The sequence below is a fragment of the Leopardus geoffroyi genome, chromosome B4 (assembly GCF_018350155.1).
Source record: "Leopardus geoffroyi isolate Oge1 chromosome B4, O.geoffroyi_Oge1_pat1.0, whole genome shotgun sequence".
Lineage (NCBI taxonomy): Eukaryota > Metazoa > Chordata > Mammalia > Carnivora > Felidae > Leopardus > Leopardus geoffroyi.
In genome coordinates, this window is record NC_059341.1 from 47256490 (window position 1) to 47278728 (window position 22239).

The 22239-nt window shown below is 45.8% G+C and overlaps 1 protein-coding gene across 2 annotated transcripts in view; it reads right to left on the minus strand.

Moving 5' to 3' along the window:
* Positions 1–383: 383 nt before the first annotated feature.
* The window catches only part of GRIN2B (glutamate ionotropic receptor NMDA type subunit 2B), a 418289-nt gene continuing 396433 nt past the window's right edge, over positions 384–22239 (minus strand). For both annotated transcript variants that reach the window (XM_045466383.1, XM_045466384.1), the window contains 4 exons: positions 15740–15900; positions 13695–13882; positions 10472–10710; positions 384–8120 (listed from right to left, as the gene is read on the minus strand). In XM_045466383.1, coding sequence (XP_045322339.1) covers positions 6261–8120; positions 10472–10710; positions 13695–13882; positions 15740–15900 — 2448 coding nt within the window. In that variant the 3' untranslated portion in view covers positions 384–6260. The remainder of the gene's footprint in view (positions 8121–10471; positions 10711–13694; positions 13883–15739; positions 15901–22239) is intronic.

Here is a 22239-nt window from a genome sequence, read left to right on the forward strand (position 1 = left end):
CAGAACATGGATTCTACACACCAGAGTCCCAAAGCTATGGGGGATTCTACTCATCCACTCTGCTTGCCACCTTCAGTTCTCATCAGGAGTCCTCACCCCTGTAATCACACCAGCAATTATGTTTTAAAGCACAGAACAGTGCCAGAAACTCCCTGTGATGAGCTGTGAGATGGATGCAAATGGACATCCTGGCAGAGAAATAGGGATGGTTTCTAACTTTTCCCACTTATTCCCAGTACTGCTGTCCTAACCCATCATTCTTTGGACAAAATTCTTTTTCCTTGCTTCAATATTGCAAATTAGAGTCTTCAGACTTCACTAATGTCTCCAAGGCATGGAAATAGCATTGGCTTCCTTTTTTTTTTTTTTTTTTTTTTTTTTTGCAGGGGATAGTTTTTTGTCATGAGAATAGATAGGTGTAGATACTTTAAGTGATAGAATCCACAGGGCTCTGGTGTGGTTGAGTCAATGCGGTTGGCACGGGATAGAGGTGGGATGCATTCAGATATCCTGTGATGTTACATACTATATTGGAACCCCAAACTAGCATGGAATCCTAGGTCTAGACTGGCATTAGACATGTTCAGACTGATAAATCTACATCTTAGTGATGTCCCAAATATCTGATACGTCTAGGAAGGAACTGCCCACTGGTTAAGGTAGGACTTGGTAGTATGGTGGCTCCTTAACAGTTAGTGTGTGTAGATATCACTGGGCACCCCCTATGGCAGTGAGGACACACAGAACATACAACAAGTGCTACATTGGAAGAGTAATTGAACCGGGACAGAGGACAGATAAGTGCAGCACTTTTGTCATCTTAACACTGATTCGATTTGATCGTTCTAGCTGCCTACTCAGTCACCTATACAGGAGGAGAAGCGCCAGCCTTCCATTTTCTATAGGAAGACTCACAGTTCTTCCTCTGCCCAACAACATAATGAATTTAAGATTCACAAACTACACGCTCATGTGACCACTTATTAAAAATAATTCCTAGCTAGGAGTCCTGTTCTTACAACACATGAGCCTTAAATAAAAGCAGGTGGAAGATGAGATGGTTTAAATGTCTTTACATTCAGGAACCTGTATTTTGACTCCCTTCTCTGTTACTCTCTGTGTTCTTTGCTCTCTCCCCCTTCTCTTGTATCTTACTATCTTCTCCTATATTATCATCCCAGGAAAAGAGATGAGACTCCTAATGTAAACTAGGTGTTTAAATGTATAAATCCCTAATATGGCTTAAAATGTCACCCTTCCTGGGACTGTTTTCATTTAAATGACAGACGAGCAGCTCAGTGCTAGAAGAGTACGTCTGTGTAGGAAGCCAGTAGTTGAAAGTGGGGTGGGCAATGAAAAGGAAAGGTCCTCTCAGGACCTCTGAAGCCACACCATGCATCATATACCATTTGTAAGGCCAGACCCATTCCATTAGAGCTGTCCACTTTTAGCTGTTCATCATCCACAATCAGTTCCTTAGACAGAACGAAGAGTCCCTGACACTCAGGTGAAGAAAGCAAACGCTCTACCGAAGTGTCTGGCGGTCTACTGAGCACACATTTCTTATATGGCTTTGGGCTCAGAAAGCACAGAAGTTATGGCCACAATGGCTGGAAATGCCCAATGCATTCACCAATGATGCAGCTGCATCATGTATGCACACACAGGAATCACTCCTAACACACCACACAGACACACACAGGGCGTCAAGCAACGACAGGGCTTTCTTAAAGAGAAGGGGATTAAAAGAATACAGTGAGTTCTGGAATAGCTTTTTCCAAAGGCCGTTGCCCAAACCATCTGGTTATTCTGTCCCTAAATCTGGAACTAACTAAACACCAAACAAACAAACAAACAAACAAACAAAACAGAAACAAAGAAACCCTAGCTCTTAAGTGAGATGTGCAGGTGACCAGCACGCTGCAGTTTTGGTAATAGTTTCTTCACCTCCCATGCGGAGAATTCCCCCCTTGGGCAACTCCCGATGGCCACGGAAGACTGGGCGGGTGATATTCACCTAATTGTATAGAAGATTCCTATTTTATCACATTACACATGCGTTTGGGCACTACTGACACCACCAACACTTAATGGAATCACTTGGGATTCTTTTTCCCCCAATCACAACATGGCTGTGGCCAGGACGGGGGAACCCACATCAAGGAGGTTTCCCACGTTCTGGCTGAGGATACACAGTGACATACTTTGAAATTACGAGATCCACTGCACATGCATCACTCTGAAGGGTGTGTGCATTCTTGACTCGGGCAAATTAACTGAGCACATTAACTGAGGTTGGTGGCAATGCTAAGATTTAAGCATTGCCACTGAGAGGATACAGGATCAGAGCCACCAACCCACTTTCCGGTGGAAGGGAATGACAGAGGACACCAAAGATAGAAAGCATGGATTCTGAGGAAAATTGGAACAATTGGTGCTCTCGAGGGTGTCTGTGGAATCTCAGTTTTGGGCAGATTGGGTCTTTGTCCAGGCCCAGTGTGGAATGGATGGGGCTTACTGCTGAATTCATCCTCATGCATTTTACTGGCTTGTTATTTTGGAATGAAGTAACATCTAGAACTCGACACTGCTTGGCCTTCCTTTCTTTAAGCTTTCTTGAGCAGGCCACGAATACTTTATTTGGTCCCAATTCAAACATCCAGCTGAAGAGAAGTGACCAAGGGGCCCAACGAAAAGGTTTAGAAAAATGAAACGATCCAGCTGACAGCTTTCAATGATGGGAGGATAGGACCAAATATGATGTAACGTCTTGCGTAAACGGATTTGGACATTTCATCCCGTGGTAGATAGAGAGAGGCTGCCACCCTTCACAAAACAAATAATCCAGTGAAAGAAACTCTGTTTGTCTGGTTAATAACCCAAGGTCAGGTTATGAATCCCTGGCTCAAGGCAAATAGCACCTTCCTGAGGGCAGAAACGAGCACAGGACAAAATAAAGTCACTATCGGCACCGTCCCTCACATACCCACCCTTCTATGTCTAAAACCAACTTCTGCAATCTTTCTATGGGCAGATCTGGTCATCTTTTTTTTTTTTTTTTTTTTTTTTTTGGAGCAGATCTGGTCATCTTTTCTAGAAAAGCATGCATATTTGTAAGACATGTATCCAGTGCTACCTCCCTGTCACCAGATATCACATGCTTCAAAAAGTAGACTTTGTGGGAATTTTCTGGGTGTGCTTGCAGTGCTGATACCTAAGGAGTGAGGGAGGGCGTAGGGAGGTTGCCAGCACTCAGGTACTAGGAAGAAAAGAATTGGCTTTGATATGGTTGTTAAACTTCACAAGGGGGCTTCTGGGAGATTTCTCAGGACTGAGCTTCCTGAAACCTCTCGGCCACATCAGGATTGAGGGTCAATTTGACCTCAATTCTGATTTAAGCCCTTTTTTGGAATCTTTCCTACCCTAGGTGCCGACAGGGCAAATGTGGTGTCACCAGCTTGACTCTGCATGGAATGCTGGTCATCTGCAGTCTACCTAGGAGACAGGAGCAGGACCTGGGTTCTGCTTAGGGCCAAGCCGGACCCAGTGCCAAGCCCAGGCTGATGGGCATGGACACTTCTCACAGACCAAGAAGATTGGTGAGGTGGGGAGGCGTGGGCACAGATTACTTTTCCCTGGCATTTTCACCACAGTGGCCTCCATTCACATACACTTTTCCCCAGACGCCCTGAAGCAAAAGCCATACAAAACAATTCCCCCAATGGAAAATGAAAACCCATAACAAAACACTTTTCCCCTCTTCATTCCCATCCCCACCCCACTCCCTCCAGCCCGACACCCTGAATACTCACAAGAGAACACTTTATCTATACAAAATTAATTAGAAAACAAAATATTTACATATGAAATAAACACCATCTTGATTTCTGTCACCAGTGGAGACCGACAGAGCCCCCTTTGTTCTAGATTGCTGTTCGCTAGGTTAGTTGGTTTGGTTTTTTATTTGAAAGGGGTGAGGTAAGAGGAAGAGTGAGGGGAGGATCCCCTGACCTCAGACAGAGTCAGGGTGAAGCGATGTTTATATGGCCCTTCTCCTTCTTCCTCCTGGAGACGCCTCACGCCCTCTGTCCTCTCTCTCAAAGTCTTTCCTTGAATCTAAGGTAAAGCACTCCGTGCTCCTCTCTCCAAATCTGTGAGAGGTTCAGCCCCTTGCCCCCAGGTTCGTTTTAGAAAGAAAACATAGCTTTACAAGGCCTTCAGTTGGCTTTAAAATGAAAGATACTGAGGTAAAAATCCAGGAGGAGGACAGGGGACAGCAGTCAAGGGCAGGGAAGGAGGAAGGGTGGTGAGTCAGGGCAAAACAGGAAGGCAAAGAGCAGCCCTGGAGGGTGTGACTTGAAGAGGCATGGCAGCTTCCTTCCAGAGGAGGATGAGCACCTTTCTGGTTTATGTGTCCTGTGTGCAACATGGAGATCCTGCAGTCAAGCTTCCAAACAGACCCGGGGCTCTTTGGCTGCCAGCCTGGGTAAGGGGAGGAAGGCAGGACAGTGGAACGGACCCACAGGACACCCCCTCCCTAAGTTTCAGGACCGGCAGTGACGAATATTCATTTCCCTTCTCAAGTTTCCAAGTGAAGGGGGGCATTGCATCTGCCAGTATCCTCATCCCTGGAGTTTTAAATATATATGTGTGTGTGTGTGTATATATATATATATATACACACACACACACACATATATATTTACATATATATTTTTATTCTTGAATGGTACACCTGGGAGGGAAAGAAGGTTCTGTAGGAAGGTGGAAGGGCTTCTACTGAGAGTGTTCACATTGGGCTCAATGCCACATTCTCAGGGAGCCAGACCCAGTGGGGCAGTGGGGGAGTCCCTCCCCTCCTACCCTCTCCACTTCCAAATCTCTTCCCTTCCCTCCACGTTTCCTGAGCTGTACTCACAGAGCAAGCTCATGCCATTTGACTGTCTGTTCCAGATCAGTTGTGATCAGTTCTGGTGGAGCAAGCTCTCCTAGCTCCAGGTGAAGTAAGAAGGGATCAAAGCATTGAAAACATCCCCCTCTCTCACTTACCCGACCATAAACAACTCCCCTATACTTCAAAGCTTTACGTAGCTCCTCCCCAAACCTTGGCCAGCGTCTAAAAAGCTCAAGAAAGCTTTGATAGAATCTTTTGCTCTCGAGTGTGGGCAAAAGAGCCGTGGCTGCTTCCCGTTCCCTTCAGCCTTCCTGGAAAGTTCTCGTTCAAAACTGGTTGAACCGCAGAGGAGTGACTTTTGCACCTTGCTCTCGTAGGATCGTTCGTCACCTTTTTGTCTAGACTGCACCATCGTCCATGTCGAGAACTTCCATTCTCCTCACTCAGGAAGGGTGGAGGGGAGAGACAGCCAACCTTCAGGTAGCATTGGACCATCTCTGTTTGTATATAAGCCAAAAGAGGCACACCGCTTCGAGATGTTGGAAGAAACAGCTTTAGGAGTCCAGGCTGCCCTCTCTGCATTTCTAGGCCCCTGACCACATGCCCGTGTAGACTACATGCATGTACAAGTGTACATGGCCATACATGCACATGTCGTCCATCTTCTCCTGCCTCTAGTGCACCACGGAACATGGCTATGACGTGCTTTCTGTCACCTACCAAAAGACCCTTGGTTCCAGTTCACCACCACGGAGTCTCGTGCAATTGAAACATTCTTTTGGCTTATATATAAACACACATGGCCTCCTGCCCTCTGCTTGGCACGTGATCCCTACACGGATGCCACCTAAGTGACAAGAATTTAGCAAAAGCCTCTTTGCATTCACAGGCAGTATGGCAAATGGTCTCATTTGGGTGCTTTTGCCCTCTCACCTAAACATCTAGATCAGTTTGGGAAGAGCTATCCTGCGCTCACGTGGCCTCCTTGCATCTCTCTCCCTGCTGCACTCCAAGTTGGGTGGCAAACAGTCCTTCCGTGCTCCGAGGAAGCCTGCACGCAGCCACCTCCTTTCTCCACTCTGCCCTCCCATGCTGAGCGAGCCCACCGGATTCCCTCCCGGGAACGGGAACGACTGACAGATGGAGAGGGAGGAGAGCACTGGAAAGGCGGGGGAGGGCTGGGGCTGGTCACCAGGGTTGCCCTCTTAGAAGGAATCAGAACTCCAGGATTCCGTCAATAAATGAAAACAACAAGAAAGGAGCAAATGGGAACCAAGTTCACCCCCGTCACCCTCCGTGACATGCGCACCACACGCCCACGGCCCCACCCTCCCGTACCCACCTTAAAACCTCTCTCTTCCCTCACTCAGACATCAGACTCAATACTAGAAAGTTTCTCATAAACATGCCCATTGCTGGAGCCATTGAAAGCCCTGGGGTTTTTGTTGTTAGGCACACAGGGGTTGGACTGGTTCCCTATACAGATGTCTTTCTGGAAACGGCCTGGCACAGCCCCGTGAAGGGCCGAGACCACCGGCTTGTTGGTGACAAGGGCCCGGAAGTCTGGCCTGGCTTTCGGCGCCCCCGCCACCGTGGGCTGCCTGAAGAAGTAGGATTTGCTGCCATGGAGCAAGCACTGGTCGTCCCCAAAAGTGGGGATGAAAGGGTTTTGCGTGACCCGGTCAGGGTAGAGCGACTTGCTGAGCATGTAGCCGCCGCCGGGGTTGTTGTGGTGGTGGTGTCCAGCAGTGGGCACTGAGGACTTGTTGTTGGCAAAGGTGCTCTCGCCAGCTGGCATCTCAAACATGTGGGCGTAGGGACTCCCGTCCAGGAAGCGGCCCTTGTCTTTCAGGCTCACGCTGCGCGGGGCCAAGGCGGCTTCTTCCTTCTGCAGGTCCACGAAGGTGTCGTAGGAGTGCTGCCGACGCAGCTTGTTCCGGGTCTTCTTCTGGGCCTTGGAGTTGGTCGGGCTCTGGGGGTACTTGGTGGTGGAGGCACTGGACGTCACCGCCACGGGGGCGGCCGGCTGGTCCAGCTCCTGCAGGGAGTTGTCCTCGCTGATGTCATACAGGTTGCCTGCCTTCTTGCAAGCCTCGCAGCGGATGCACGCCTGCCTGCCCGAGTTCTGCCCGGCCACCGACGCGGAGTAGTTGTGCAGCTTCGACGGGCAGCTGCGGCAGAAGTTGCCGCCGCCCGAGCGGTCCTCCCAGTCCACGTTGGCCAGGTTCTTCTCCCAGGGAGCCGGGACCCCGCTGACCACGCCGTGTTTGTCGCCCGCCCCGTGCTTGAGGTGAGACCTGTTGGTACAGGGCCCTCCTCCGCTGACCGAGTCGCGCTTAAAGTCATCGCCCTGCTCCTTGTAGATATCGGTCAGGTCCACGTGCTCCCAGTGCGGGGAGTTCTCCTTGGTGCGGAACTGGTCCAGGTAGAAGTCCCGTAGCCCTTCCTTGTCCCTGAAGTAGCGCTTGTGGTCCGGGGAGCGGGGTGGCCGGCGGCGGTAGGCCAGCTCGATCTCGTCAAATTCCCGGCGGGACTTGGCCGAGGCCGGCCGCTTCTTCAGGCTGTCCTTGTATTGCTGCTTGCGCCGCTTGGCGGCATTGCCCTCGATGTTTCCGTAGGTGACCGTGTGGGTGGAGATGTCAGACACGTCGGAGCGGATCAAGTCATCGTGGCCACTGTAGCGGTCGCTCTTGAAGGAGAATTTGCCGTACAGGTCGCTCAGCTGGCTGTGCTTGGAGGAGGGGAGGCCAATGTCCAGGGGCTTCTTGCTGATGGACCTCGGCTGCGTGGTGAAAGGCGGGTTGTCACAGTCGTAGAGCCCATCGATGGAGCTGGCACTGCCGATGCTGTGGGGGCGGTGGTGGTGGTGATAGTGATCCTGGTACACGTTGCTGTCCTTCAGCTGCAGGTTGCCAAAAGTTCTCTCCACCTCGCTGATGTAGTCGCTGAAGAGGTTCTCCTCGCACGGCGGGTTGTTGTAGGATTTGCAGTCAGAGTGTGTGAAGCTGCGGCGGTGCTCGGAGATGTCGTAGACCGATGACTCACGCCGGATGAAGTCCAGGGCGCTCTGGGGGGAGCCGTTCACACCAGACAAGTTGGCCATGTTCTTGGCCGTGCGGAGCAGGCGCAGGATGTTGGAGTGCGTGTTGTTCATGGTTGCGGTGGGGGAGTTCATCACGGACTGGCGCTCCTCGATAGCCACCCCGTGGATGCAGCTGTAGATACCCTGCAGCAAGGAGAGGATGACACGCGTCAGGCCTCCGGCGAGGCTAGAAATGCCCACGTGGAGGACGCTCTCCCCTCCACCGCTACTAACTGCCTCGCTGGATCGAGAAAAGTCAGGCACGAAACGTGGCACGGTCTTAAAACTCATAGAATGCTGTGGCCAGAAGCTTGCCTGATTTATCACCTTGCATTTGCACAAGATGAGCCAAGCTCAGTGGTCTGGCTCTCTGAGAGGGAACACGGTCACTCCAAGTGACTTGAGTAAATAGATTGGAATCGTAAGGCATGACATTCTATGCCTCGACTCCACCATCGCCTTGCATTGACTTTCCTTCCTGTGCCTACGTTTTCCCATCTTAAAAATGAGGTCATGATATCAGCTGATTGCAAAAATGATTGTCAGCTTCCTGGAAATCGATAGCAATACTCCCCAGGTGCTGGGGCTGTTCTGCCCAGGCTGGCCACCCTTGACTGGTGGTATAGCACAGGGGAGCTCAGAGCTCATAACAGCCACTTTTTTTCCAGTGGCTTTTAGGATTTTGGTCACCAAATAACAGCTGAGCAGTTCTCTTCTTGAGCCAAGCATGAACCAAATTCACAGAGAGAGTTAGGGAGCCCTGGGGTCAAAGAAGAATTTTTCTCCTGCTGTGTCCTACACCGTGGGAGGGCAGAATTGGGACAGACAGCAAGTACTAAGCAGGGACAAATAATTCCCTTGTTGAATCCTCTCACTTATTCTCTCTTTAGCTCCTAGTTTCCTTCTTACACTTTGTCACTCACTTAATCTTATCATACATAATTAATACTGTAACAAATTAGTATTGATTGAGAACTCCCTGTGTACAGCTCCTTGTTCCAGGCCTTGATGAACACCACCCATCCCAGGTAATGGGTTGGGTTCAAGTCCCAAGTCAGGGAAACCTGCTAATGTCTCGCTCCTTGCCTTGGAAGGTGGACACATTTGAAACCTTTTCCCCTGGCAAGGGAAGTATGTGAAGAGGAGGTGGTTTGAACTGGGTCTTGAAAATAAAGGGGATTAATTTGGGAAGGGCAGTTGCCCCAACAGATGGGGATGAGAGCAGAGAAGATTAGAATAGAGAATCACAGCTAAGTGGGGGAGAAGAAGGGGTTAGAGGAAGTGAGCCTCACCATCCCAGAGGGCCATAGCAAGACCTAAGATCTTCGAAGTAAGGTTACTGTCCTTACTTTCCTTCTTTCTAACCCTCCTTGGTGAGGGCCAAGAGAAAGTGCCAAGCAGTTTCTTCTGCGGGGGCCTTGATTATGCTTCCGGGTCGTGAGTGGGATTCCTGTTACAGGCCACCAGCTCCCCCGTTCCTTCTGCCATCACCCTACGTTGGACCTCAGAAAGGGCTGTACGGTGCAATAATGTGATTCAGGGACCACGCATCCCCCCTCTCCTGCGTACAGGTTCCTGAATGGCCTGAATCAGCTCACAGCCAGAGAGGAAATTGTTCTGCAGCACTAAAACACTACAGGAAAATGATGAGAAGATAGGACGACTTAATGAGAAATCCATTTTCTTACATAACTCCATTAGAGCCCAAGTTAGTTATATCTGAAATCCAGCCCTCTATTCTATAAAGGACATCTGAGGTCACTTCTCACAAATGAGTCCCAAAACTTTACTGACAAGAATTAAAAGAAGCCTGCCTTCCCCCCACCCCCCTTCACTGTGATCCTCTGTTCGTATTTAAAACTGAGTTCTGAATCCTCACTTTGGACCAGAAACGGAGAAGAGACCTAAATAAAGAATGACTTAAGAGTTGTACTCTTGTTTCAGTGAAGAAAGTTTCTGGAATGTTCTTATGGGTCAGTACTTATTTCTGAAGGTTCCGTTAAGCTCTTTAACTCTGCATAACTCACACGTGGTTAAAACAGAGAGGAACCATGGAACTACCAATAATTTATCTCTGTATGTCAGAACAACAGAGCCACATTATATTTCACTATTTGAACAGACATGTGATTTTTTTTTTTTAAAGAAAGATTAAATGATTAATACAGCCTACACACAATTAACTAACGGTGACGGAAAGCATTTGGTAGGAGGCCAAAAGTTTCGTTTTGACAGATCTGCCAGTTCTTCGTGAGAACCAAATGCCCAGACCCCACACACGAAGCTGCAGCTTCTTGAAGGAAAACCAGCACCCCCTGTTGTTTAGAGCCACCCGAAATCCCGTCACCCGACCCGCGGGGGAAAGGTGCACGATGCGGTTTCTTGCTGCAGCTGCACGGGGCTGGAATTAGTGCCCGCCTGGGTCTCTGTGCTTTGCACGGCCCTAGACTAAGCTGTCCCCCGCAAACTCCCGACACCTCAATCGAGCCACTCACTCTGCTGATGGAGAAGACCATGCCAGGCTTGCCGGAACAGACGCCCATAAAGCAATGCCGGAACTGCCAATAGAAAAGGTGTTCGCAGATGAAGGTGATGAGGCTGAGAGCCATGGCTGCCCCCAGCATGTAGAAGACTCCCGCCATGTTGTCGATGTCCAGCTGGCTGCTCATGACTTCGTTCTTTTCATTGTGGCAGATGCCAGTGAGCCAGAGAGCCTCCAGCTCCTCCATCTCCCCTGGAGACGGGCCGGCAAGGGGAGCGGGGAACGGGGGGCCGAGAGCAGGCAGAGGGGACAAGAAGGGTATTGGGGAAGAGAGAGAAGGACACGAGAGAGAAAGAGACAAGGAGACGGAAAGAAAGAAAAATCAATAGAGAAAATCACGGTAATTTGATGAATACCGCCGTGTATCAATTCATCAACGTATTCAATAAGTATTCGGCGACAACTTAATGTGCGTACTGCAGTGACACAAAGGTATGGGGCATTGCCTCTGCTCTCCACGATCTGTCAGTCCAAACTGTATACAGATAATCAATATGACCGGCAATGTGCAGGTAACGCGAGAGTTCAAATTCAGGGAAGTAATTTTGTGCATGGCATGACCGGTCAGTTCTCTTGAGGAAGGTAGGACTTGGAGGTGGGCATAGAAAATGGGTGCGTTTTAATTTATATTGCATGAAAAGGCACTCGAGGCAGCAGAAATAGCATGATCAAGGGGAGAGAGGTGGGAGTACACAAGCCCTGTTTGGGAAAGACATGCAGAACAGCTCAAACAGAGAAAAAGGGGACACAGGAAGCTGAACAAAAAAGGTTCATGCAAGGTGCTCAGGGCCTGAGTATCAGACTAGGTGCTTTGTACCTTCATTTGTAGACAGTAAGAATCACATAATCAAATAAGAGATTCAGAAAATTGGCTCTTAAAATATGTGCAAATCAGGGGCACCTGGGTGGCTCAGTCAACTGAGTGTCCGACTTCGGCTCAGGTCATGATCTCAAGATTCCTGAGTTCGAGCTCTGCATCGGGCTCACTGCTGTCAGCGCAGAGCCTGCTTCGGATCCTCAGTCCTCTTTTCTCTCTGCCCCTCCCCCACTCTCAAAAAAAATTTTTTTTTTAAATGTGCAAATCAGATTGGGCTGGGGAAGGAGGGATGGAGAGAGAGAAGCAGAGATTGACTGATCCCCCACTGACCCTCGCACTATCTGATCTCTTGTTGCAGAGGGAAATATTAAGAGTAAAGGGGAGTGAACTTGAATCAAATGAAACCACCAAATTTAGAACTGCCTCCTTGTAACACCGCTTAGAGAAGCTCTGCTTGATTTAATTCATGCCAGAGACAAATAACCTTTATCCACTCCCCTGGATACTAGAAATTCGGAAGGTACAAACCTTAGACAAAAGGAAAATGAAAAAATTCACGTGCCCTTGAATGCATCTAATTCTAGGCAAACAAAATTCTGAAAATCTCATGAAGAAAGCTACCTGTTCTAATAATTTCAGTTTGGTTAAAAATTTGAACTTTGAGTAAACTGACTGGAGCTTTGGTAACTTCTGCAAACAATCTCTACTGCTGCCCTTCCTCATAGACAGAGGCTCTGTTATTGCCTTTAAGTGACAGCTACATGAAAATTATAGAAGCCCTTATACCAACATGGCTTATATGCTTCAGCCATAAGCCTTGAGTCTTTCCAGTGTTAATCAAATCACTTTAAAACATTTTTTGAATGTTTATTTATTTTTGAGAGAGAGAGAGAGACAGAGAGCAAACAGGGGAGGGACAGAGAGAGAGAGAGAAAGACAGAATCAGAAGCAGGCTCTAGGCTCTGAGCTGTCCACACAGAGCCCGATGCGGGGCTCAAACTCACGAACCGTGAGATCATGGCCTAAGCCGAAGTCGGACACTTAAGCGACTGCGCCACCCAGGCGCCCCAAATCAAATCACATTTTATTCATTTCTTTGATCAAACTATGATTTTCCTAACTAGTGGAACAACGGACTTCACCTGGAGTCTGAAAATCCAGCTGTGTTCCTCTGCCTCGAATCTCATCCCTAACAGCAAAGGTTCTGCAGGAATAATTTAGACAACCTCCTGGCTGATGGCCTGTGGGGCCAAGCAGAGTCAGGCTGCCCTCCCATAACTGGATTAGTTTCTGGGAGACTAACAGGAAGAGTAGGTACTTTAAAAAACAAAGTGAAGAGGAATGCCGAAGGCTGGAGTGTAATGAAATTGGAGATCTTCTCAAAGCAAGATCAGTCTCAAAGTCTTCTCAAAGGCTGCCTCAGTCTCCTGCCAGAATGATACTGGGGAGTGCCTTACGAGTTTCTGCCTCAGAAGACCCTGTCCCTGCTTCCTATCTCTTCCAGCTTAAAGAGCAAGATGGGAGAGAGGGAAGAATGAATAGATGGCCACAAGTGTACTGGCCTTTCTCTGGACACACAAAAAGTAGAAGCCTTTCCGAAGCTCTCTCTACTGCTCTGGCCACATGTGAAAAGACTGTCTGGAACATCTAATACTAGCCCCTCTTACTTGATCCCTGAAGGTCTAATCATACCCTGCGATCCTGAAATGTACCTCCTTGATCAACTACATTAATCCTCCCAAATTTCACCCAGTTATGGGTTGAACTGTGCACCCACCCCGTGACCACCGCCAAATTCCTATGTTGATGTCCTAATCCTCAGTACCTTGAAATGTGACTTTATTTGGAAATGAGGTAGTTGCAGATGTAATTAGACAAGAGGATATCATGCTGGAGTAGGGTAGGCCCCTATCCATTACACTTGGCATTTTTAAAAATGGGGGAAAATCAGGCATCTACATAGGGAAAATGGCGTGTGATCATGAGGGCAGAGATGGGGCGATGTGCCTACAAGTGAAGGAACGCTAAAGGCTGCCAGAAAACCACCATGAGCCAGGGGAGGGGCATGGAAGAGATTCTCCCTTGAGGCCTTCCAAAGGAATCAATGCTGACACTTTATCTCGGATTTCTGGCCTCCAGAACTGTGAGACAAATTTCTATTCTTTAAGTCACTCAGCGAGGGTACTTTGTTATGGCAGCTGTAGGAAACTAATACCTACCCCCCCAAAACTTCACAGTATACCGTGAGATAACTGTCTGGAAGTGCAAGGGTTACAGGAATGGAGAAGAAAGAAAGGTTGGTGTTTTGGACTAGCCGTGAGAAGAGCCCAAATAAGCATTTCCCCTTTCTTTGACTCACCATCTCCAAATAGCTGCAGGATAGCAAGGTCCACCTGGCGCTTCCACCCAGAATCTTTTTGGATGGCAATGCCATAACCCGTGGAAGCAAAGACCTTCCCACTGCCAATGGTCACCAGCTTGCAGCCTTCATCTCTGCCTGCCATGTAGTTCAGCACTGCTGCATCATAGATGAAGGCATCCAGTTTCCTGTGCAAAGAAGAAGCAAACAAACAATCCAATGGAGGAATTTTAGCCCAAAAGTACCTATGGGGCCATTAATATGAAGCAATAGGGTTCCAGCCAACTATGGGGAGGACTGGTTCAAAGTAAGGCTCGAGTTGGAACTCAGCCAGAATCTAAAGCCTAAATCGCAGGCTGTTCTTTATGTGATTTCAGGTTGAAAGGAGGAGTTCTTTCCCTCCCACTGGGAATGATGAGAATGTAAGTTGGGCCTGAAGCCAACTCATAAGCTGTGTCTGAAAGGAGAAGGAGTAAAAAGGAATCAATAAAAATAATAACAGAAATAATGAAAAGTAACCATCACAATGATAACAACAAATAGCACGGGTTAGATTTATATAACATTTTTCATTTCTCAGTTCATTACAGTCCAGAGTGGGGATAAGTGTAGGTGTATGTGTTTCGATAGATGTGCAGGGCTATTTTTGTGGTCAGAAAGGTTTCAATATTCTGTTTTGCAGCACAAGGAGAGAAAGGAGTAGTCGGGGTTGTAGCGGCACAGGCTTACGTTAAGAGCGAATGTGCGCAACGACGGGAAAACCCAACGTATAGAAGAATTCAGGTCTCTCAAGTTCCCAACATAGAAGAATCTCATATTATATATTGTGCTTCCCAAGGGAGGAATATGTAGGGAAGGGAGTAAGACCACGGGTAAAGGCAGGAAGGCATGGACCGATATTTCAAACCAATCTTTAGACACATCGAAGGTAGAGAAAGAAATTCAAACACAGCCATATAGGTAGGTACTAGAGAGGTCTGCAAGAAAGAAAAGCATGCGTCATCTCCTTCAATTGTACAAGGTGAGTTAGCTTTATCCCTCCTTAAGAAAAAATAAGCCCTTTCCGGTATGATAAGGTAACAAAAATTTTTAAACGGCCCACGAGGACCCTATAGAAAAGTGACACACCAAAAAACCAAAACTCTGATATGACGGACAGCTGTGGTTGTACCAGGGGCCAGGCTACCTACCGAAGTGGTCCTACACCCAAGCTCAAATCTCATCTCCTGTAATCTGCTGTGATGTCGTGGTGATAAGACAGAGTCTAACAGTATTTAAGGAAACATGCATCTGAGTAGCTCTTCCAAAACTGGAGCCACCGGGAGGTCAGGTGCTGCTAGTTATCATACAACACAGGAAATCAGCTACAAGACCCCTTGACCCCAAAGTCCCAACATCTATAATGCTCAATTGTCTATCTATCTTATCCCACAGCCGTGGCTTTCAGAGGCCAAATGAATAAAGGGACCAATGTGGCTGGGATTATGCAAGCCAAGGTGTTTCCAGTTCATGAGCTCCTCTTAACAAACAAATAACTTTCTAGTGTATAAAGCTGGATCAAAGAACACTAGTAAAAGCGGGAATTGGAGATCAGTTAACACATTCTCACTGTTTGTGGTCTAAAAACCTTCACCCTTTTCTTCCTTTATTCCTCCCTTGTCCAAAAGAACACCAGAATCATCAGGTTCACCTTTTAGTCAACAGGTCTTCATGTCACATGTAATACATGAACCTTAGCCTTGACGCTTCTCTTTTACTTTTACAGCTATTTTATTTATTCCTGGTTCACGGTTACATTAGTGCAAGTAGAACATAATTTGTAAAAAAAAAAAAAAAAAAAGTATACATAGAAGTATGTAATAGCATAGGAGTCTTTGTGCACTGGCCTGAATTATATTGTCAAATTTAACTTGGAAATCCACAGAAAGCAAATGCAGTCTTGTTTGCTTTAAGTTTGGCACCCAAGCATGATATAGCTGATTCAGTGTACATTTAATAAATGTGAGAAACATATCAAAGACTCTGAGCTTGGAAGCAGTTCTTACCCTGTTTTCAGGGAGAGCAATGCATCATCTACACCCCTCTGGTTGAACTTTCCCATGTAGGCATGCATTTCTGCATAGTTATTGCGAATATTCCTCTCTGTGCTGCCGTTGGGCACAGTCCCAAAGCGAAAAGGGGGTGAGAAGTCATTGGGTCTCTGGAACTGGAGAGAGAGAAAGAAAGAGAGAGAAAGAGAGAGAGAGACAGACAGAGAAAGAAAGAAAATGCTTCAGAAAACGTGAAGAGATATTAAGTTAGCATTTAGTGGATTTATAATGGAAGGGACCCAACTACAGTTCACCAAATACAATAGCCCTCACTTAGGAACAGCAGTTGCTAACTGAAAGAGGACTTCAATTCAATGCAATTTAATACATATTGTTGAGAGCTTTCTATTTGCCCCATCCTGAATTTAATCTATAACCTTTGCACGTTCCATTTGTGCATACTGTACAATATCAGTGATGATGGGGATGTGCTGTTAGCTTAACTGCACGGGCTTAGTCACCTTTACACCTGAAAATTATGTAAAATATGGTTACAGGTCTCTTAATTTAGGGGTCTAAATACATTGTCATTGCACCATTTAAGGCTATAGAACTTTAGTGGGATGAACTACATTGTACTCCTGAAAACAATTTGTTGGATATCAAATATATTTTGCTAAGAAATTTTCTTGACCTTCCTTGATGCATTAAAAGCCTATATTTATTCTACATGAGTTGTTGAACAAACTGTAAAATCAAATACAGTTTTCATTATGTTCCTTCCCTTGCTTCAGAACTAAGAGTAGATCTCCAGTGCCTATCATAACAAAGTGAAGTTTCTTAGCTTGGATGTGTGGCATCAGCTTATTTCTGGTATTGCCCTGCAATTAATAAGACTGTATGTTGCTTCCTGAACAAATTATTCATTTGTTTCTTCATGGCCTCATATAGTCTGTCCCCTCAGCATGAACTCACTTTTCTCTTGAGGCCAATTCATGTCCTTCATCTCAAAATGTAACTCAAAGCAATTTCTTCAGGACACCTTCTGTGAATTCTTTCCTCCATCACGTCTACCCCAAAGTATTTGATGTTCTGGGTTTCTATCATGCTACAAATGCAATTACTCTCTGAATGAACTGGTTAAGTTCTGAGAGCTACTCTTTGATATAGTCATTAGAAGTTTAAGGTCTTAATTGAGACAGATACGGATTGAAGATCAGTTCTGCCGCTTACGACTGTGTGATCTTGGGCAAGTGGCATGAACTCCGTGCATCATTTCCTCATTTGTAAGAAGGAGACAATGATGTCTCGTTTTCAAGGCTCTCGTGTGGATTAGATGATATAATGTATAAGACGTGACTGGCACAGCACCCTTGCACTCAGTAAGTGCTCAATAAAGATTATATTATTTTAAACTCATGTCTATATTCTGCATTCCCCAGTAAACTTCGCACTCTCCAACCTCCCCATTCTAATAGTACAGCAGTGATCAGCTAGAACGTGGCCAGAGTAGCTCCCGTAGCTTGGCACAGGAAAGACGATATAGATATTTCAAGTCCTCTTGGTTTCAATACTATGGGGATATATTTACTTCAGAGATATATTTGGAATACTCAGGAGTACTCTGAACCTCTGGACTTGTGTGGGCTTAAAGACATTCTCCTTTCTCTTTCCCTTGACCTGAAAAGCTCAAGAGCTTCTCTGAATATAGGGATTTCATAAACCACAAAATGTCACAGCACCAGGAACCACAAATACCGTCTTCAGTGTGCAGAGTTGGCCATAGTTAAGAGCAGAGTCATGCAGTGGGGTTAGGCAACCTGGGATGCATCAAAAGACCACTTCTTCTTGACTCAAGAGGCTTCCCGTCTGACTTATCACAGTGCTTTTCTCCATTAAGAGTTTTTGTTTCATTGGTTTTGAAAGCGTTGTGATTTTTAAGTGAATAAAAGAGTCCTAGAATTTTAGAGCTGTATAAAGCCACTCCAGGTTAACCAGTCCACACCCTTCATTTCACAGATGAAGACCAAGGCAAAGAGGACAAGTAATCTGCTCACTGACACACAGTGGCAGTGAAGGTCAACACTATCAGGAATCAATTGGCTTAATTAATAGTACTCTTCTTTGTCCCCAGCGGAGAGTAAGTTTAAGGGGACAGAGATATGTTTTTTAAAGTTTATTTTTATTTATTAATTTTTGATAGAGATAGCGAGTGTAAGTGGGGGAGGGGCAGACAGAGAGGGAGACAGAATACCGAGCGGGCTCCGTGCTGTCATCGCAGAGCCTGATGCAGGGCTCAAACTCACGAACTGTGAGATCATGACCTGAGCTGAAATCGGGAGTTGGATACTTAACCGACTGGACCACCCAGATGCCCCAACAGGGATATGTTTTATGGAAGAGACAGAATGCTATGCATATCACAGTCAATGACAATACTTCATTTGTTTGGAAACAGGTAGCCCCCAAATCAAATGCAGAATACATTCTAGAGCAGGCAGCAATGTATAAACAAACTCCTTTTGATCAGCGACTCCCCACTTTGCTAGAACAATGACAACTGAGTCTCACAGTGACCAAGATATCCGAGGGCCCAGCATATTTTCTGAAACATCAGTGAAAGTTGAAATCGTGTCAGGTACAATTCTGGTGTAGGGCATTATATGTGCGGTCTTTTTTTTTTTTTTTTTTTTGAAAATTAGCAATCCATGTAAGGTATACACAATAATTTTGATTCATCAGATAGAATCTGATGTCCAGGGTGCCTCACTTCCTGATGAAGGCAGATTATGGAAAGTTTCTGCACTACTCTTTTGTAACTTTAAATTTTTAAATTATCTTCAGATTTCCAGATGTTGTTTATAACCATGTCCTTGAGCAAAAACTAAAGAAAGGATCAAGGACCTAACATAGCCAAGATGACTACAAAAGAAGAAAAAAAGTTGAAGGACTTATAATACCTGACTTTAAGACTTGTTACAAGGTGATAGAGATTGTGACAGTGTGATAATAACACGGAGAAAATAAGGAGATCATCTGAACAGAATAGAGTGCCCACCAACAGACTAACACATATATGGTCACAAAGGCAATTAAGCAGAGATAGAAGTGTCTTCAACAAATGGTACAGGAACAATTAGATATCCATATGCAAAAAAAAAAAAAAAAAAAAAAAAAAAAAGAACTTCATCCCACACCTCATGAGATATATAGAAATTAACACAAAGTGAATCACATACCTAAATATAAATTATAATATTTCCAGGAGAAAATACAGGACACAGTCTTTGTAACCTTGAGTTAGACAAAGATTGATTTCTAGAGGTACGACACCAAAGCACAATCCACCAATAAAGGGAAAAAAAAATCAGGCTTCATCAAAATTAAGTACTCTTTGAAAGAAAGTTAAGATCATGAAGAGAGAAGCCACCAAGGGAGAGAAAATATTTGAAAATAGAGTCATTAAAAATCTAAAGGAAATAAATGATAACAGAGCCAGATTCTTAAACCCTGAAAGGTGAAAGCATCCTCCGTAAGAAAACAATCAGAGAAACCAGCCAGCACTGAAAGAATGGAGAGGCACAGTCCTTGGAATGCACTGGTCTTAGAGGCAGATAATTTGTATTGGCTTCTAGTTCCTTCTCTGACCAGCTGTGTGAACATGGGCAAGTTATTGAAATTCACAGAGCCCCATTTTTCTGGAAGTATTATTTTTAGTAATAATATATAGGAAACCACTTAACACAGTATCTGGCATGTGGTGGATTCTCAAAATTATTGACTGCTTCTCTGAGGATGAAGTTCTAACATCTAAAATTGGCTTGTGCTAGCCAATGTTCCCTAAGATGGAAAACTCTTGTTCTCTCATTTGTTCCTTAAACTAGGCCAGTTCTGGGGACCGAGAGGGTGAGCGCACTGCCCCAGAATTAGCCAAAGCAGAGGCAGAAGTGAGCTTGCCTTTTCCTTTGAAAATTCTTGTCCCAGCTTGAGAGGTTTAAATAAAACTCGAATTTAAAAAAAAAATATCCATCATTGGACATTGAACTTGGCTAAAATTCATGGCCATAGAGAACTGCATGTTCAGTGAGGCCTGTGGGGAAGAAGGAAAGAATAATCTCCCAAATACTTTGACACTTCCACTAAATGCCCTGTAACAAAATTTACCCCAAGCTGTGAGGCATTATATGGCACTTGTTTAACCGGAATAGCAATCAATGCTCTCTGGGGTTTGGGGAAGGAGTATCATTTTGTACTGCCAGGAACCATAAGTCTTAAAATCCACAGAACAGGGGGGGGGATCCCAAGAAACAATTAAAAAGGATTTAAACCCCCCCCCCCCCCAATACACCAAGGAGATCAACACTGGATTAAAGAGCTCTGTCTGATTTTTAAGTAGGGAATTGTACACAGTATTCCTTATTGGTCACCTTTGGCCATCACAGGGTTTCCTTGAATTTGGAATCTTTTTCCCGAGTTACCCAGATTGGGATTATAGAAACAGATTTCCCCATACCACAAGTGAGGAAACTGAAGGCCTAAAGAGACCAAGTAAGTTGTTCCAGGCCACATGGCGAAGCTGGAGGACAAGCTGAGGCTTGACCTCTGGGAGCTGAGCCTTCCCACTGCCGGCTCGTATGCTGGCTGACTAGTTCCTACTACTGCTTACTGGGAATGAAGCCCCACACGGCAAGTGGGGCCACCTGTGAGGGTGTCCTTCCCTTTCTGGCACATCAAATGCTGACTTGCATTCACCTTCTGGATTCAACACGTGGCTTCCAGCAATTACTGTAAGCACACATTTGCACAAGGGCAAAACAATGCCGAATGTTAAGAGAACTGTAATCTCACTTGATCCTCCTGGACAGCTGTGGGGAATCAGAAATCAACCCTCTTAGCTGTTTAGACCATCATCTCAGCCCCTGTCTTAAGAACCTCAAAGTGAATTAGTCTTGGCAAGCCATGCCAGGGGAGAGGTGCTAGAAGGCTGGAGTAAAGGTCCCTGCCTCACCTGAAGATGATTGGACTGGAGGGTCGTGGGGCTGAATGGAGAGCCTCTCATACAGCCTGTTGCAGAGAAGGGTAAGGGAAGTGTGGATCTGATCCATTTCGTCTTATTTATTAAATAAATATATAAACTTATTTTCCTATGTATAAGGCATTACTAATTCATTCGTAGCAGTTACTCATATCCAACACCTGTGTAATAACTCACATTATCTCCTTTAACTATAATAATTAAAATGCATCAATTCATTTGGTAAATATTTGCCAAGCATCTCTTAGTGTAGAGGGCTGTATTAAGAACTAAGGGTACGAAGAAGAAGAAAAAAATCAGGCTCTGTTTTCAAAAGATTTACATATTAGACAGTCAGAGAGGTAAACATTCATTCGATTTTCTATGCATTTTCTTTTTCATTCATTCCTTTATTCTTTCATTCATACAGCTATTCAGCAAGGATCTATGGGCATCTGCCTTGTGTAGATGTTATTCTCGGTGCTGGGGATACAGTATTACAGAAGAATAAGATCCTGCTTTGAAAGAGTTCACATTATAAAGAAGGGAGGCAAATAATAAGTGACCCCTGCCTGTTAAAGGTGGTGGACTGAGAGCCACCAATTCTCCCACTCCTTCCACCAAGGGGTGAGGTCTATGTTCTCTCCCTTTGATTCTGGCCTGTGCTTGGTGACTTGCTTGGCCAATAAAATGTGCAGAAGTAAGTACACATTTACTTCTGTGCCTTTTTCTTTTTTTAATGTTTATTTAGTTTTGAGAGAGAGAGAGAGAGAGAGAGAGAGAGAGAGAGACAGAACACAAGTGGGGGAGGGCCAGAAAGAGAGGGAGACACAGAATCTGAAGCAGGCTCTGAGCTGTCTGCACAGAGCCCGCTGTGGGGGCTGAGATCCACAAGCTCTGAGATCATGACCTGAACTGAAGTCAGACACTTAACCGACTGGGCCATGTAGGTGCCCCTGCATTCCGGGACTTCTGAGGCTAGGTTATAAGAATCTTTCCAGCTTCTACCTGGACCTCTTGGAACCTCGCTTCAGGGGAAGCAGTCCACTCTGTAAAAAGTCCAACAACCCTGAGGCCACCACGCTGGAGCCATCACAGTCCTGTCTACAGTCCCAGCCTAGCCCAGGCTTCCAATTGTTCCAGTGAGAGTAACCAGGTATTAGAGTAAAGCCATCTTGGACCCTTCAGCTGAGCCCAGCTACCAGAAGACTACCACATGACCTCAGCTGATGCCACATGAAGCAGAAGAATCGCCCAGTGAAGCCCTGAGCAAATATATGACCCCCAAATTAGTCAAATACCCTGAAATGGTTCTTGCTTCAAGCCACTAAGTGTTAGGGTGGTCTACTGTGCAGCAATAGACAGCTGGAACGTGGACGGTTTCAAATAGTGACAATGAAGTGCTACGAAGAAGCTAGAAACAGCTGTTAGACAAGAAAAAGAGTGACTAGTAGAAGAACAAGTTCAGATCAGCTGTCCTGCAAAGGCCTCTCTGAGAAGG